The sequence below is a fragment of the Aquarana catesbeiana genome, linkage group LG04 (genome assembly GCF_042186555.1).
Source record: "Aquarana catesbeiana isolate 2022-GZ linkage group LG04, ASM4218655v1, whole genome shotgun sequence".
Lineage (NCBI taxonomy): Eukaryota > Metazoa > Chordata > Amphibia > Anura > Ranidae > Aquarana > Aquarana catesbeiana.
The window spans coordinates 622,528,168-622,544,394 of record NC_133327.1 but is presented as its reverse complement, the minus strand read 5'-3'; the positions used below and the strand labels follow the sequence as shown (position 1 = coordinate 622,544,394).

At 43.3% G+C, this 16,227-nt stretch overlaps 1 protein-coding gene across 1 annotated transcript in view; it reads left to right on the top strand.

Annotated features, from left to right (window-relative positions):
* Nucleotides 1-15,132, top strand: part of SRP9 (signal recognition particle 9) — a 32,690-nt gene extending 17,558 nt beyond the window's left edge. The window contains exons 2-3 of the mRNA XM_073628319.1: nucleotides 7,550-7,618; nucleotides 14,573-15,132. Coding sequence (XP_073484420.1) covers nucleotides 7,550-7,618; nucleotides 14,573-14,692 — 189 coding nt within the window. The 3' untranslated portion in view covers nucleotides 14,693-15,132. The remainder of the gene's footprint in view (nucleotides 1-7,549; nucleotides 7,619-14,572) is intronic.
* Nucleotides 15,133-16,227: the final 1,095 nt, after the last annotated feature.

The following is a 16,227-nucleotide window of genomic DNA, read 5'->3' as shown; positions in this document are numbered from 1 at the left end:
ACCACCAGTTGAAGACTGGGGGTCACTGTCATCCAACCCTTATATAAACAGGAAAAAAAACAAAAACAATTATGGGCCACCCATAAGGGGCAGCCAAAATATATTAGATACAATACACCCACCACACAGTAGTCAAACTTCTGAAGCGACTAGGGCAACAGGTGACTAGATGATAGAAAAGGGCAACAATAATACCCAAAACTAGGAACCTCAGGGCATTGAGTATTGTAGGTCACCTTTCCCAAGGTCGCCATCTCACAGGCCGGCGGCCCTTAATTGGGCAGCAATCCACAGTCCCAAATCTGGGTTCGGAGTAAGGGGTCATATGGGTAGGGGACAAACACCCGAGAGTTCAGTTCAATTCCATGAGTACAGGAACAGTGGGTTGGATGGCGTTGGGCACCACACACATGAGCGCAGCCAGGAACGGTGTCAAATGCACCCATCCAGCCCCAGGATAGAGAGAACCCTCCCCCTCCCATTAAAATGTCAGGTTTCTGTGATCTAAAAAAAAATTAGACAGAGGTAAACTATGTTCATAATTCCCTCTACCTTGACTAAGGCCCCTGTTCCTGAAGAAAAACAGCCCCAAAGCATGATGCTGCCACCACCATGCTTCACGGTGGGTATGGTGTTCTTTTGGTGATGTGCAGTGTTTTTGCGCCAAACATCTTTTGGAACCTTGGTTTCATCAGACTATAACACATTTTCCTATATGCTTTTGAAAGACTTCAGATCTGTTTTTGCAAAATTTAGCCTGGCTTGGATGGTTTTTCTTCGTAAGAAAAGGCTTCCGTCTTGTCACTCTACCCCATAGCCCAGACATATGAAGAATACAGGAGATTGTTGTCACATGTACCACACAGCCAGTACTTGCCAGATATTCCTGCAGCTCCTTTAATAATATTGCTGTAGGCCTCTTGGCAGCCTCCCTGACCAGTTTTCTTCTCCATCAATTTTGGAGGGATGTCCAGTTCTTGGTAATGTCACTGTTGTGCCATATTTTCTCCACTTGATGATGACTGTCTTCACTGTGTTCCATGGTATATCTAATGCCTTGGAAATTCTTTTGTACCCTTCTGACTGCTACCTTTTAACAGTGAGATCCCGCTGATGCTTTGGAAGCTCTCTGCGCACCATGGCTTTTGCTGTAGGATGCGAATAAGAAAATGTCAGGAAAGACCTACTAGAAGAGCTGAACTTTATTTGGGGTTAATCCGAGGCACTTTAAATGATGTCAGGTGTGTACTGACTCCTATTTAACATGAGTTTGAATGTGATTGCATAATTCTGAACACAGCTACATCCCCAGTTATAAGAGGGTGTGCACACTTATCCAACCACATTATTTTAGTTTTTCATTTTTACACCACAGAAATCTGACATTTGAACAGGGGTGTGTAGACTTTTTATATTCACACTGTGTTATGACCGGGGTATCGAAATAAAATTCATGAAGGTCCAGTCCGTAACATTTTCTTCCAGTAGAGCAAACCTGTTTTTGCTATTATTCATAAGTTTCATAAGTCCCCCCCTTTTCAGTACAGACCTCCTTCACATCAATGTCCCCTCTTTTAACCATAAAGCACCCCACTTTTCATCGTGGCACCCTGTTATATCTCAGTCCCCCCCCCCCCCCCCCCCCCTACATAGCAGTCCACTCTTTGCACAGCAGTCTGCCTTAACTGCAAAGCCCCCACCTTCCTTTACATCAGTGTGCTCCTCTTCCCTGCCCTTCTAGTCCTATCATTTATAGCCGAGCACAGGAGGTGTGATGGGTCTGGATGATGAGCAGGAGCTTCCCAATTTCTCCTTTTAGGCAGTGGGTATTTAGTTGCCAGGACCACCTTGTGCCGTAGCACCCAATCGGCCACTTGTTAACTTGAAAAGTGGAGCAGCTCCCGCCCTCCATCCAGATCTATTGCATGTCCTGCTCTCTGCCCTGCTGTGAAGATGACAGCAGCGGCAGGAGGAAAAGATGACCTACAGGCAGCTAAATGGTGCACCTGTGGTGATCCAGACAGGACTGTCATTCAGTCTGGGTCTGGACACCTTTTCATATGTGTATGATACACAACTTTTCTGTTTTCGCATGCCGTGACCGATAAATCATAATACTAATAATGCATTAAAGTATGAGGAGGGAGGGAAACACAGTTAGTTTGTTAGTCTGGCTGTCTATTGTTGATGTCTGTGTCTTGTGAACTGTATTGGTTCCTTGTGTCTTCAATGTTGCAAAACTCAATAAAATACACCTTGTTTAGAATTTATTTAAAAAAAAAAAAAAAAAAAAAAAAAGAAACCGCTGTCCCTTGTTTCCTTGTTTTGCAGTGATATATAAAGTATACAGTATATTAAGCTGGAAATCGGACATGTGCTGTACATGAGTAGTTCTACCATATTATGATCTAGTCAACTATTTAATTGAACGACCGAATTGCACCAAACATCCCATACTTTGATATTTGCAGGGACAGTTTTTGTTATCATAAATAGATCTTTACATAAGGAATGATTTGTTTGACTGCATTTTTCCATTTGGGAATAGTAGAGGGCAGAGGTTTGCATCCATTCATGTACCAAAAAATGTTTCCTTCAAAAAGGTTTTGGTTTGTCTGGGCCAAAGTTCCTCATCAAGTATACTGCAGAGACAGACTTCTGGAGTATGTGACATGGGGATAGATATCAAGGAAATTGGTAAGTCTATAATCTTTTTTCAAAATCTTGATATTACTGGGCATCCCCAAATCAGATGAACAAAATCCTTCGAAGTAGTAGTTTATTTATTTATTTTTTATTTAGGGGTTCCTGTATCCAGATTTGTCCATTTCTTCCCTACGGCTACATTCACCCTGGCGATTAGGCCTGGGGTGATTTGTAGTGGCAGTTCCTGCTGTGGAGCTCAGTGACTAGGTGCAGCCGCTGGCCCCATTCACTATAATTAGATTGCCAGCTGCTGCAGCTATTTGCGGCTGTCTGCATACGTCCAAAGTCACAAAGACGTCCAGCAAACACTGCAGGTAATCGCTGGCTGTGCAAAGAGCCGCAAATAGCTGTGGCCGCTGGTGACCTGTCATTATATTGAAGGGGGTTCCCTATGATTTAATCACCAAGGGGTGGAGATAAACATGGTGGTGTGGACTGGTTGGAGTCCCGGCTGAGGCTGCCATTTTTCTCGCTTCATGCACATGGGTCTGCTTCATGATGTGTGGCTTATGGATCTTTTGCTGAAGGGGGCTGGTGGCTGCACCAAGCCGCAGCAGCAATCTCTGATTTCCTGCTGCTACTGTATGCACCAGCCTGAATTGCCAGTGTGAATGTAGTCTAAATCAGACGTGCAGTCAGCATCCCTGCTGAACAGCTGCTGGGGTTACAGTTTAAAGTGACACTTAGGGTCGGTTCACACTGGGGCGACTTGGGATCCGACTTGTACGCCCTCAAGTCGCCCCAAGTCGCCCCAAGTCGCTTTGTATTTAGATTAACATGGTAGGCAATGGGAGCGTCTTAATTGACACTACTGAAGTCGCTCCGACTTCAGAAAAGGTTCCTGTACTACTTCTATCCGACTTGTAGGCGACTTGTACCCATTCAACTCAATGTAAGTCGCCTGCAAGTCGGATCTCTCTGTAAAGTCAAGCGACTTTGCAGAGAAAACCCCTCCCTCCCCCCCTCCCTCCCAGAGAGGTGATTGGCCACAGGCAAAGTCGCCTGTCATGGAGGCGACTTCAAGTCGCCTCGTAATTTGCCGAAGTCGCGCTGAAGTCGCGCTAAAGTCGCGCTAAAGTCGCGCTAAAGTCGCGCTGAAGCCGCGTTGAAGTCGCGGTACAAAGTCGCGCTAAAGTCGTGTTGCCCATGTGTGAACCGACCCTTAAAGATATGCTTGTACTCAGAACAATCCATACACATCCACTACTCAATGTTCCTGTACTCTATTGGCCTGCCAGAGCCCCTAAGAATACCTTGCTCTTCCTGCTGTAGTAGAGCATGTACTCTACTCCCCTTCTCCCCATAATGTAGTATATGGGCCTATCCCCAGGCCCCATCACTGTCACTCGTGGGTGGGGGTTCCGAAGCCCAATACAGTACTTCAGTAGGTGAACACGGTGGCTGTGGAGCGTGGGGAATAATTATTGGTGAGGATTGGAGATGGTGGTATATCGGGAGAACCTATTACTTTGCCTTGGAAGGGTACATCAAGAACAATGGGAAAAGTCAGTAGTCAATCTGCTTACTTTTGTATATCGAAGGAAGATGGTCAGCAGGACTGCCAGGCATCTATGCAGCTATGGCAGCTGCCATGTTCCTTTTTAGGTATGGTTTCCTTATAAACTGTAAATGTGTTCAGTCTCCTCTAATTCGGGGCTGTTCCAGGATTTCCATAAAGTCTAAAAATATCTCCTTTCCTGGAGGCATGCTGTGCCCATGTTTGGGAGCAGCATGTCGTGTTAGACGCCTGCTACCCATACCGAATGATAATTTCTTCGTAAGAGCCAGGTAATAAAATATTCATCGGCGGTCCTGTGTGCGCGGGGGAATATTTTGGCTTTGAGGCTCTCTCCCAGCTCTTCAATGCACTCCCTCCCTCTCATGAATGTTAGAGGTGTTAATGGCTTGTCGTTTCAATCAAGCTGCCTTGTGAAGACCTTCTCATTCTGTTGCCTGATGGGCCCTGGGCTGTTAATTGGATAAAGTGTAAACTCTACAACAAGCGATTTTCATGAGGACAGGCGATGGTCGGTGCGCTGGGAGTGTTCTTGGCACACCAGCTGAGCTCCCTGTGCGTGCAGCCATGTCTGACCCGAGTCGTTTTATCTTCATGCTCTGCTGATTTGACATTTACACGTCCCAAGTGTTGTGCAAGGCTGGTGACCGCGGGCGGATGGTTCACGCAAGTGCATAATCCTTGTACAGCACCATGAGTTATGTCTAACAAGGATCTTGGTTGATTTGTTTTAGAGAAATGTATTTTTAGTAATTGCAGTGTTTACCTTTTTTAAAGTGGTAGTACATCCCCTATGGCTTACTTGTACCTACAGGTAAGCCTAGAATAAGGCTTACCTGTAAGTACAGTAAATATCTCGTAAACGTGCACCATTTGTTTAGGAGATATTTACTATAGTATCAACCCCGTGACCTCACCGGCACATACGCAGTTTACTCTTAATGGACAGCGTGCTGTCCATTGAGGCCGCCATGCCGCGGCTGTGACTCCCTGCGCACATGCGCGAGAGTGACATCTATTTAAGATACATTAATAATTTAGTTTCATTAGCATGAAATGGAGCTTAGTTATGTAGCATGAGGCTGTATATTCTACAATATTTACATTTTTGGTAAAATCATTCAATGATTCCAAGCTCTGCAAGCTGAGATAACAAGCACTGCATTGTTGCATTCACACAATTTCACAGTAACCACGAGAAGTTCAGGAATATTACTTTATCCCATTGTTTTGCAAATCTACACTACAAACTGTATGATTGAATTGGTTCTGATATCGCTGTTTTACTAACCTGATGGCTTATTATTCTAAATAGGAAACCTTCATTTTGTTTGCAAATATTAAAGATTCTAACTACCAGCAATAATAATTCCTTACATTTAAAGAGCACCTGTCACTTCAGATCCATCATGGCAGCGCCTGTTAGCGAGCATCCACTCACCTTGTGTCACTGCCGCATCACCAGTTGTCCCATTATAGTTAATGGGACTGTTGGTGAGTCAACAGCGGGTCAGAGGAGGAGCCGCTGCGGGACCGAGATGACAGTTGCTCTTTAAAATTTATGATTTAAATCAAGCCTTTTTACTAGTGATTTAAAATCAAATTCACCCTGGAAGTGAATATTTAGTTTACTAAAGCACCATGTATCATAATCCATTGTATTTCTTTTTTTTTTTTTTTATAAAATAGTTTTCGTCCTTTTTTCCATATCAGTGGTGCTGATCTTTTTAGCCTCTTTCTTGTCTACATTCACATCATTGGCCCTGTATTGGCTTCCAGATGGTGACAACAGTGGAGAATCCCTGCACAACATAAGTGGGTGTATATGACGGGGTGATAACACAGGAGCACAACTGGTAAATTGTTGTCATCCCATAACAGAAAGTGCTTCTATAACGGACACTTCCTGTCCTCCCCAGAGCAACTTTTTTGCCAGACAAGAAATGAAAGAAACTCTCCTCACAGACAGAAGTTAAAATGCATTTTGTTTTTTTCAATTAGGTAGCAGAACATTAGAACTTTTGCCAGTTTTTATTGCAGTTTTGTTTACTGTAGCAGATTTTTCTTCACTTCCTTTCTGGTTTCCAAAACTTCACGTGATGGAAAATCTCTCTAACGGAGCCCCTAATAGAAGTATATCCTGACAGAGGTTCTAAACTCTCTTCATTCTATCCAAAACTAGGAAAAAAGTTTGGGCTATAGCTAAACTTTATTGAAAGCTGCAGATGACAGATGATTTGAAATACCCATAATGTGTTAACCTGTGTTTAAGCCCCCGATATCACCTGAAATACCTGCCTGGTTCTGCCTTCCCCCTGTAAATTGACCACGGTTTATCATGGCTGCTGAGCCCTGACACCGTGGTCAGTTTACGTGCCTCCGTCATTCATAGCTCTCCTGTCTGCTCTCTCCCCTCCCCGCCTGTCAGCTCCATCCACTCCTCAGCTCTCTCCTCTTACTGCAATCATAACTATATTATGATCATGCCATTACCTCTGTTATCTGCTGACTTTTATATCAGAGCTTCTCCCGGCGCTCACGTGATCGCTGGTCTCTCCCCCTCCCCCCTCTCTCTTCCCCGGCTAACGTGAGCGGGAGTTCTCAACCCCTCCTGCTATAGCCGGGGAGAGGAGAGAGCCAAGGAGTCGTGTGAGCGCCGGGAGATGCTGCAATATAAGGTAAAAGTCAGCATCTTTTTTATACAGCAAAGACACTGGGATACATAATGTTAGCCAACAGAGGGGATGGCATGATCATAATATAGAGACTTAACCACTTTAAAGCTTATGAGTTTTTGTAATTAGGTTTACATGCACTTTAATCTTAATTTTAGATGTGACTTTTGAATTTTTTACATGCTTATTCCTCCTGTGCAGCACTAGGAAGCAGAGGCTGCATATGTGGGGAGAAAACATTGCCGTTTCCGTGTATATTTCTGTAAACAATTTATGTGTAAATATGTTTTAAAAACTATAGTAACCCCATCATGAAGAAACAGCCCCAAACTGTTCTTGGTATGCGTACAGGCTCTTCAAGGTGTGCATACCTGCAGCAGCCTCCCAAACGTTATAGAATATATTGAATGCCGGGGCCTTTCTGACAAACAAAGCTCAAACTATGGGGTAGTGTTGGAAGTTGCACTAAGCCCTGCCCCCACACGTAGCTAATGGCTCTTCATTTTAGCACTTTTGGGAATTGGCAAAACTTTGCCTGTCAGAATGGTCTGTCCCTGACGGAAAGGTTTTGCTCAAACCGTCCTACAAGAACCTTTGTTTGAACCCTTTACATGGATATGTGGTATATAATATCTGTTGCTGTTATCTGCAGGTTCGTGTGGTGCTGAAGTACAGACATTGCGATGGCAGCTTACGTATAAAAGTCACAGATGACGTTGTGGTAAGTTGTCTTATGTGTCAGACTGCTGTTCATTTTAGCAATTTTATTGCTCTAGAACAGTAGTCTCAACTGCGGCACGAGGGCCGAATGTGACCGTTTGCTTGCTTTTATCCAGCCCTTGGGGCAATATTTCATCTTCTGATGCCAACAATGGGGCAATGGGATTTTGCTGACTTGTGTTCTGAGGTGCATTCCAAATTTGCATCAAATACAGGCAGATACCCATTAACAAGTGCTTTCGGAGCCGTACAACCTGTTAAGTGTTCTTAACCTTCCACATTCTATCCCAAAACCAGAAAAAAAAGGTTTCAGCTAGACCTATAGTACGCTTTTTTTTTTTTTGTGCAATAGCCATGCAGACTTGAGGAGAATTTATTCCTATATCATATGCACATGTAAAAATGCTAATATTGTTTAGACAGGCCCAGAGCGGTTGGAAATCGCCTATTTATTTTAGCTGCGGCACAACCTAGCTATTTGAAAGCTATAGTAAACTACACTTGTCAATAAATTCAGCCCATATTCGCTATAGCCTGTGTGCGAACATTTGTGCACTTAACTGGTGAACGATAAATTTCATGCGCATAGATTTTTCTCATTCAAATGGCATCAATTCATGATTGTATGCAGAGTTGATTTGTTTGTTGGGGAATCAGGCCCAATGTATGTAGAGTTGTACACCCGCCTTACTTAGTGTTCACACATGCACATTAAAATGACGTCACACAATAACCGAGCTTGCTTCAGCTTTTTTTTTTTTTTTACTGTATTCAGAAGAGGATCGACAGTGTATCAACATGGTGTTAGAGCCCTTTCACGCTGACAGTGCAGGGACGTTGGCGGTAAAACGCTTTTAGAGGTTCTTTTCGGCTGCTAGCGGAGCATTTTTAACCCCCGCTAGCGGCCGAATAAAGGGTTAAAAGCTCTGCTGCCGAGGCGCTGCCCATTGATTTCAATGGGCAAGGGCACTTTAGGAGCGGTGTATACACCGCTCCTAAAGCGCCTCAAAGAAGCTGCTTGCAGGACTTTGACGTCCTGCCAGCGCAGCGCCCCAGTGTGAAAGCACTCGGGCTTTCACACTGGGATTGCAGATGAGGCATTTTTTCAGGCGCTATTTTTAGTGATAAAGCGCCTGAAAAAAGGCCTCCAGTGTGAAAGGGGTCTTAATATCCACAACAGCACTGACACAAGAACAAATTTATACAGTTACTTCCTGCACACACATATACACATTCTGAAATGATATATCTTTTGTGATAATGTGATGCCCTGCCACTGTGAAAATGGATGTAAAAATGACACAGGGTTTGTACATATGCATAGATCAGGGCTTCAGAATATCTGTTTAAAGCAGGAAAACTTATCTTTTGGTTTTCTTTGGGTGTTGGTATTCCCAGATTGGGTTCCAGAGTTTGGATATTTAGAAGCGTTTCAGGTGGGATGAAGTCTTCAACCCAATATCCAGGTCTTGCAGGAGTCCGGCAGGACTTTGAGTGAGGGTATGCACTGCCTTTATAATGGCGTACATGGGCATAGATCAGGGCACCTGTGAGGAGACAGATGTGCTCCATTCAAGAGACAGCACTCCATGCTGGAGATGAGAGATTTTGTCCATAGAGCTGGGAGAGTCGAGACGGCTAGGTGAGTCTAAGGGACTGAGGGAATGTGGATGTCTCAGGAGTTAGAGAGCCCAGGGTGTCAGATCACCCCTCGAGAGAGCTGGGTGAGCTGAAAAAGGGACATAAAAGCACAAAGGTGCTGTGTAAGATGGACTCAAGGACCAACCAAAGGCCAAGAGTTGGGGTCTGAGCTAAATATAGAACCTAATGGCTTGGTAGTATTTTTGCTACTTGTGTTTGATGGACATGGGCAACTTTTGAGCTTTAATTTTGTTCAATAAAAGTAGGCCAACAAACCCTAAAACAGTTTGGACTGGCATGGGCTCCCTGATGTCCCAAATATCGCACTCTCTCCACACCTATTCACACGTTTACTCTTCTATTGTCGCACAGCACTCAAAAACCTCATTAGAGTAATACCTCCAGGGAAGGAATGTACCTTGCTGAGCTAAAAACACTTTGGAGCCAATTTGGAAATGGGATGGAGAGGGTCAGTGGTATGTATTTTCAGGGGTAGCTGAGGCACTAGTATGAGTTAATGCCATTGTAGGGGACCCCGCACTACCAAGCTCGGAGTGGGGAGATCATTTCAACACTGTGGTGCTATCTTGGTTGTGATGCAGTAGGGTTTTGCAAGGGCCAGATGGATTACTTTTTAAGCCGTTGGATCTTGTCAGCAGGCTGGCCTTCTACCTTTTAATTCTGCCCCACTGCCTGGCCTCCATCTGCTAAATGCCCAAACTTCAGTGGCAAGTACAGGTTCTGGAACTTGACAGTTATGAGTAAGTAAGGGTTAGGGCTAAGCACTGGGAATGGTTTGTGCACAGGTTTTGGCCCCATCTATACCTAGGCCTAGGATCCAGGGGGCTTCATGGGGATACAGAATCTTTTTGAAGACTGTCACAGGCAATGCAGCTTTGTTACCGTGGAAACATTTTTGGCAAGGTTAGGTTCACTTTAACCTCTTGACTTCTACTATCTGTAGATTAAAGTTTCTGCAAACTGTTCCTTATTTATTCATTCATTAGCAGCATGCATATGTATGCACTTGTAATTCGGAAATTGGGATGTCCGTTACAGCCACAGTTATTGAAAATCCAACCAATCCGTAAGAATTTGAATGTTTTTAGTGTTAAATTAATATAACTGTGCTAGCGTGCTTATAAAATATTTGTTTGTCCTCCTATTTACCATTTACTTTATTCTTGAAATTTAAAGCCAAAGGTGAATAGTTACCTGAGGTCTGACAGTTGCTGCCTTGTTGGCTCTCTAGTCTTGCGCTTTTAACACAAGCTGTCCTACTCCTGACTTTGCATGAATGTATCACACAGCAGAAATAGAGGCCTAATCAGGAGCAATGCAAACAGTGGTGCTCTGTTCTTGAGTGCTCTCAGGTGCTGTAAGCATGTGTTATTGGCAAAAGGTCAGAAAGTCTACAGATCAGCAACTGTCAAACTCTCTGCCTCTCATTCTACAGATTCAGGCAAAGTATGTAAACCTAAATAAGAGGACAGGTATACAATTTTTTTATCAAGCTTACCACTGCATAATTTTTGTAAGGTTTAAAAAAAGAAGACATGGACTATTGTATAATTCTAATCTTGGTCCTGTATATACTAAAGTGTATCTAAACTCAAAACCAAAATCTATTGCAGTTACCAGTCAGTCCTTAGATATGGTGGCTGCATTTGTTTTTAGGCAAGTACAGAAAACACGCTGATTTTGCCAGAAATGCAACGCCTTTGTCACTTCCTGTGAACTAAAGACAGCATAAACTTTGTTAACTCTTTTTTTCAAACTACTAGTCCAATAAATCTAACATGTAATGGAGATGAGCAAAGGCAGACATGGCCGACATGTTAAAAGTGTGCTTGAATCCATGGACTTTTAATTAAAATGTAGAAATATCATTTACGTACTTGCTTAAAAGAAGAGTGTGTGTGTGGTTTTTTTTTTTTTTTTTTAAGAATCTCATTTACCTATGTGGATGCAGAATCGGTCCGAAGCTGCATCTATCCCCCACCAGCTTTGCTCCCTGGCAAGGATGTACAAGGAAGCAGTATTGAAGTGCTGCTATTATTAACAGGAGGTTAAGAATACATTTTGCCAGCAAACTGGATGTACGGTTTCTTGCCCACATCCTTAGTACAGACAAAGGGACAATCATCAAAAAGTGGGATTAACGGACCAGAAATGGTAGGTAATATAAAAGTACAAAGTTTATTAATGGAACATCAGATAAAAGGTTGGATCAATAAAAGCAAACACAGTCCTAAGAGGTCCTAACTCAAGAACAGAAAAGAAAACCGCTATAGGTGTGCCAGCAAGTGAGGGGGGACATCGCTGCCAAATGGGGCTCCAATTCCACACCCAAAAACCCCAAAGAGGCCAGGGCTCCAGAAATCTTAATCGTATTGAGTGCATAGAGTCACTAGGTGTATGGGTATTGTAATGCACCGATGTGGTCAGAGGTTAGTGTCATCTCCTTTCCCCTCTCCAGCCCTAGGGCCTTTTGCATCTAGCAAAAGTAAATCAAATTGACACTATCTCCTGGCCACATCGGTGCATTACATTACCCATACACCTAGTGACTCTATGCACTCTATATGATTAAGATTTCTGGAGCCATAGCTGAGACTCACTGGTCCTTCATTTGCCCTGGCCCCGTTTAGGGTTTTCGGGTTTGGAATTGGAGCCCCATTTGGCAGCGATGTCCCCCCTCGCTTGCTTGCACACCTATAGCAGTTTTCTTTTCTGCTCTTGAGTTATGACTTCCATCTATTGAATCATCAGCACATGGGAAAAACCTTTGCAAAAATCTCATACTGCATAACCTATTGTCCTTGAAGAAGACCTCCACTATCCTTGTTGAAACGTGTCGGATTTTCTTCTGTCCCATTACCAATGGACAGTTGATCAATAGGTTATTCATGGTTTTGGTTCAATGCAGTCATACATGCTATGTGTTTTTGTTTTGTGTTTTTTTGGGTTTTTTTATTGATCCAACTTTTTATCTGATGTTCTATTAATAAACTTGGTACTTTTATATTACCTACTGTTTCTGGTCTGTTTAAAATCCCACTTTTTGAGTAATTATTTTTTTTTTTTTTTCATTGTCTATTAACAGGAGGAATACGGAGGAAAATGATAAACAAGAGTTGAAGGTTTAAAGAAGTAATATTGCCGCAAGTAATTGTTTGCTGTATTCCCCAGGGGACCCACTGCACATAGCTCTTGTCCCTGTTTAAATCTGTGCTGTGGTTGCTGAGCAGCAAGGCCGAATAGCTGGCCCCTCCTCCTTCCACTGCTGTCCACAACACTGGATGAAGGGGATGGCAGTTCTGAGTGACAGCTCAGAAGAGAGGGTAGTATGATGTGGGCTTGTGTTTTTGTGAATAATAGCACTCCTCTGCAGTCGTCTGACTATAGGGAGAGCAGGATGATATTCAGAACCAAGTTTTTAACATCATTCTGGCTGCCTGTCTGTGATCTAATTACTAGGAACAATACAGATTGACCACTAATCATCTCTGTAGCACAAAAGCTGCCATGGCACCCACAAGTCTTCAGTGAACACATGGAAGTTCATACACAACAATGAAGCAACTTGGATCTGCATCCTACTTGTGACTTGATTATTTTTGCAGTCTCAGAGTGGTTAAAATGAAATTATTCTCTAAAATTGTCTTCTTAAGGAGGTTAGGAAAAATAACAGGAGCGTAAACTTGTCTACCAGCTATAAAACGCTGGTCCTGTGGTGTATAGGTTTTGGGTCACGTGACAGGAAGCTGGCATATAAGCGCTGTGCAAACTGTTGGCGCTATATAAATCCTGTATTATAATAATAATAATAATAATATTAGGCCACTCTGCATTGTTGGGGACAGTGCAGCGCAGTATGTACAGGGGTCACAATTGCAACCCTGCACCATGCTCCTGGGGGCCTGTGTGGCCCCTTGTACACCTGGATAGGAGAGGTCGGCATATAGAGGAACTGGTCCCCCTCCATTTTCCTTCTGCAGCCGAGCTGCAGGTGGGAAATGGAGGGGATCGGTTCCTCTACATCAGGGATATGCAATTGGTGGACCTCCAGCTGTTGCAAAACTATAAGTCTCATGAGGCATAGCAAGACTGACAGCCACAAGCATGACACCCAGAGGCAGAGACATGATGGGACTTGTAGTTTTGCAACAGCTGGAGGTCCGCTAATTCGATATCACTGCTTCACTTGCTGCCCCGCCACCCCTCCTATCCACCTCCTGCTGTGATTGGGCTTGTGTGCTCTCTCCTTGCCCCCACTTATCCCCCACAGCACTGCCAGGTTCCCCCCTCCCTTTTCCCACAAGTGCTGCAGGGGATGCTTTCAGGATGGAATGTGGGGAAGGGGCTGGTAAATTACACAATTACAAATGTGTAATTTACCGACCCCTTTCCTTGTCTTAATGAATAGAGTCAGGAATTTGTACCAATCGCTGACTACTGATTTATAACTGAGGCATAGTAAACTGCATTAACTATGCTTCAGTTTGTGAATAAACGGAAATCTCTGTACAAAGCTATATCTGTCCATTCTGTGCAGCTGATCAGAGGTCTGTTTAGACCCCTGATATTTCACCAAAGCCCCTCAGCGGGGCTCCTAAAAAAGTTATGTAAAAATGAAATTGTAAAAAAATCGAAAAATGAAATGACAAAAAAAAAACTACAGACACTAGTGGCTGAACTATCAGGGTAGCAAAGGTCCCACTTGTGACTGGGCCCTGGTGTTCCGCTACTGTAGTGGGCCCCGCCTGGGGGTCAGGTGGGTCCTTTTATGGTTTCTTGCATCGGGTCCCTGAAGGTTCTATTTACACCTCTGTGCCAGTATCTTAAAATAATGAAAGTTGGACTCATGTTAGCTGGTCAGTGCAGTGCTGTTGTGGGTCGCATGACATGGCACCGCAGTACTGTGAACTTGGTGGTTACAGTTGATGGGTAATTTTATGCTCAATTTATTGCCTGTCGACTGTGAATATCAGGTCCTGCAGCCCTCCTGCTCCAGGACACATGACCAGAAGCCACACTGTGTCTCCCAGAATGCAATTGGCTTACCTTTTTAGTAGGTCATTTCAGCTGCCCCTGTTGTATTGTGAAAGTGTCCAAGTTAAGTGCTATGTTCTGTGCCCTGTGGTTTTCACAATGTGGTAGTATCTACCCACACGTCCTACTGCTTGCCATCCCCTAGTAACACTAATTTGCACAAGACTTTCCAGTGAGAGGTTCCCTTTAATAAATGAAGTACCCGCTTTCCTCCTTCTGTATGGATCTGTGACGTGCTGCTTTTCTCTTTCTCTTCCAGTGTTTGCTGTACAGCACAGACCAGGCTCAAGACGTAAAGAGGATTGAGAAATTCCACAGTCAGCTGATGCGGCTCATGGTTGCCAGGGAATCCCGCAGTGCCGCCATGGAAACAGACTGAGAGTCTCCAGATAGGACCAACCTGAACATACAGATTTTTTTTTTTTTTTTATGTCCAAGACGGAGAAATGACTTTAATACAGAGGTGGATAATCAAAAAAGGAGCCGGCTTTTAAACTTGCCAAACGTTGCTCAGCAGTGGTTTTTTTTTATTTTATTTTTTCATTATTATTTTTGGGGGTTTTTTTGGAAGTGCTATGCTTTCACGTGAAAGCTTCTATTTATTAATGAAAATGGAAGAACATATTTGATTTCCCCTGTGGACATCTCACTCTCCAAAATAATTAATACCTAGGCAGCATGTAAATATTATAAAGGGTTTTTTTTTTTCAATTTTTAGGGCTATTGAGAAATGATCTATAAGATACAGTGAAAGTCATCTGCCTTACAGTGTTTCACCTCATTTTATTTGACAAAACTATTAAAGGATATTTAATCTCTTTTGATTTTCTTTTGCTCCTAATTTTTTTTTTTTAACTTGGTATTGCATCATGTATGCAAGCCTTCGTTTTAAGCAGAACTTTACCCATAACAACTTGATAAATATAGTTATTTAGCAAGGAGCATGAATTCCACATGAATAATTATGCTACCAAAATGAGTGCGTGCTGTAAATTGCCTCCAGCATTGCTCCTCTTTCTTCTTTCTGGAAGCTGCCATTTTGCTGAAGCCCAGAGCCCCCGAACAGCAGTAAATCATAAAGCGGAACTAAACCCATCGATTTTAACGGTTTAAAAAAGTTGTATTCCTGGAATGGTGGCATTGCTAACTGTCGCATTTGCTTGTGTCCTCAACCAAACTGTCAAATCATCAAATGGCTGTCATTAACTGATCACGTGCAGCATCATAGCAGTTGCAGATCAAACAGAAGCTTGGCTATAAATGATAGGAGGGTTTAATTCCACTTTAAGGGCTAGTTTACATTTGCTTCAAAACATTGCTTCAGACATACTTTATTAAAGCCCTCTGAACACCAGTCAAAGCTCCTGTCACTAAATAAAATGTTTAGCTTACAGTCCTGTTTACACCTTTTTGCTTGGGGCTTCGGTGGAGCTTCAAGCGAGCTTTGTCATAGACGTCTATGGAGGCTTTGGAGCACCACTAAAGCTACATGGGTTATCATTTTTGAAGCAAAGGAAAAGCAAGGTTTAAACAGGACTGTAAGCTAAACCTTTTATATAGTGACAAGAGCTTTAACAAAGCCTGTCCGAAGCCTTGTTTTGAAACAAGTGCAAACTAGCCGTTAATGTGTGTTGAAGCCGAAGCAAGTGTAAATGAGCCCTAAGGTTGTCAGCAGATTTGGCCTCAACAAACTCAGCAGTGCCTAAAAATAGAGGTGCAGAGATTAAAATGAAAAAAGATGGAGCGCTAGAAACGCAGCTAGTGCGATATGGAAATGGTTCCAAGGTCCAGGTGTGCCAGTAGGCAAAGTTCATTCACTGCTGAGACCAGACCAGGCTTTAGGGGTTCTGGTCTGTATCAGTGTGGACAGCTAGCTGTAGAGAGCAGAAGCGACTCTGTGGATATGGGTGAGAG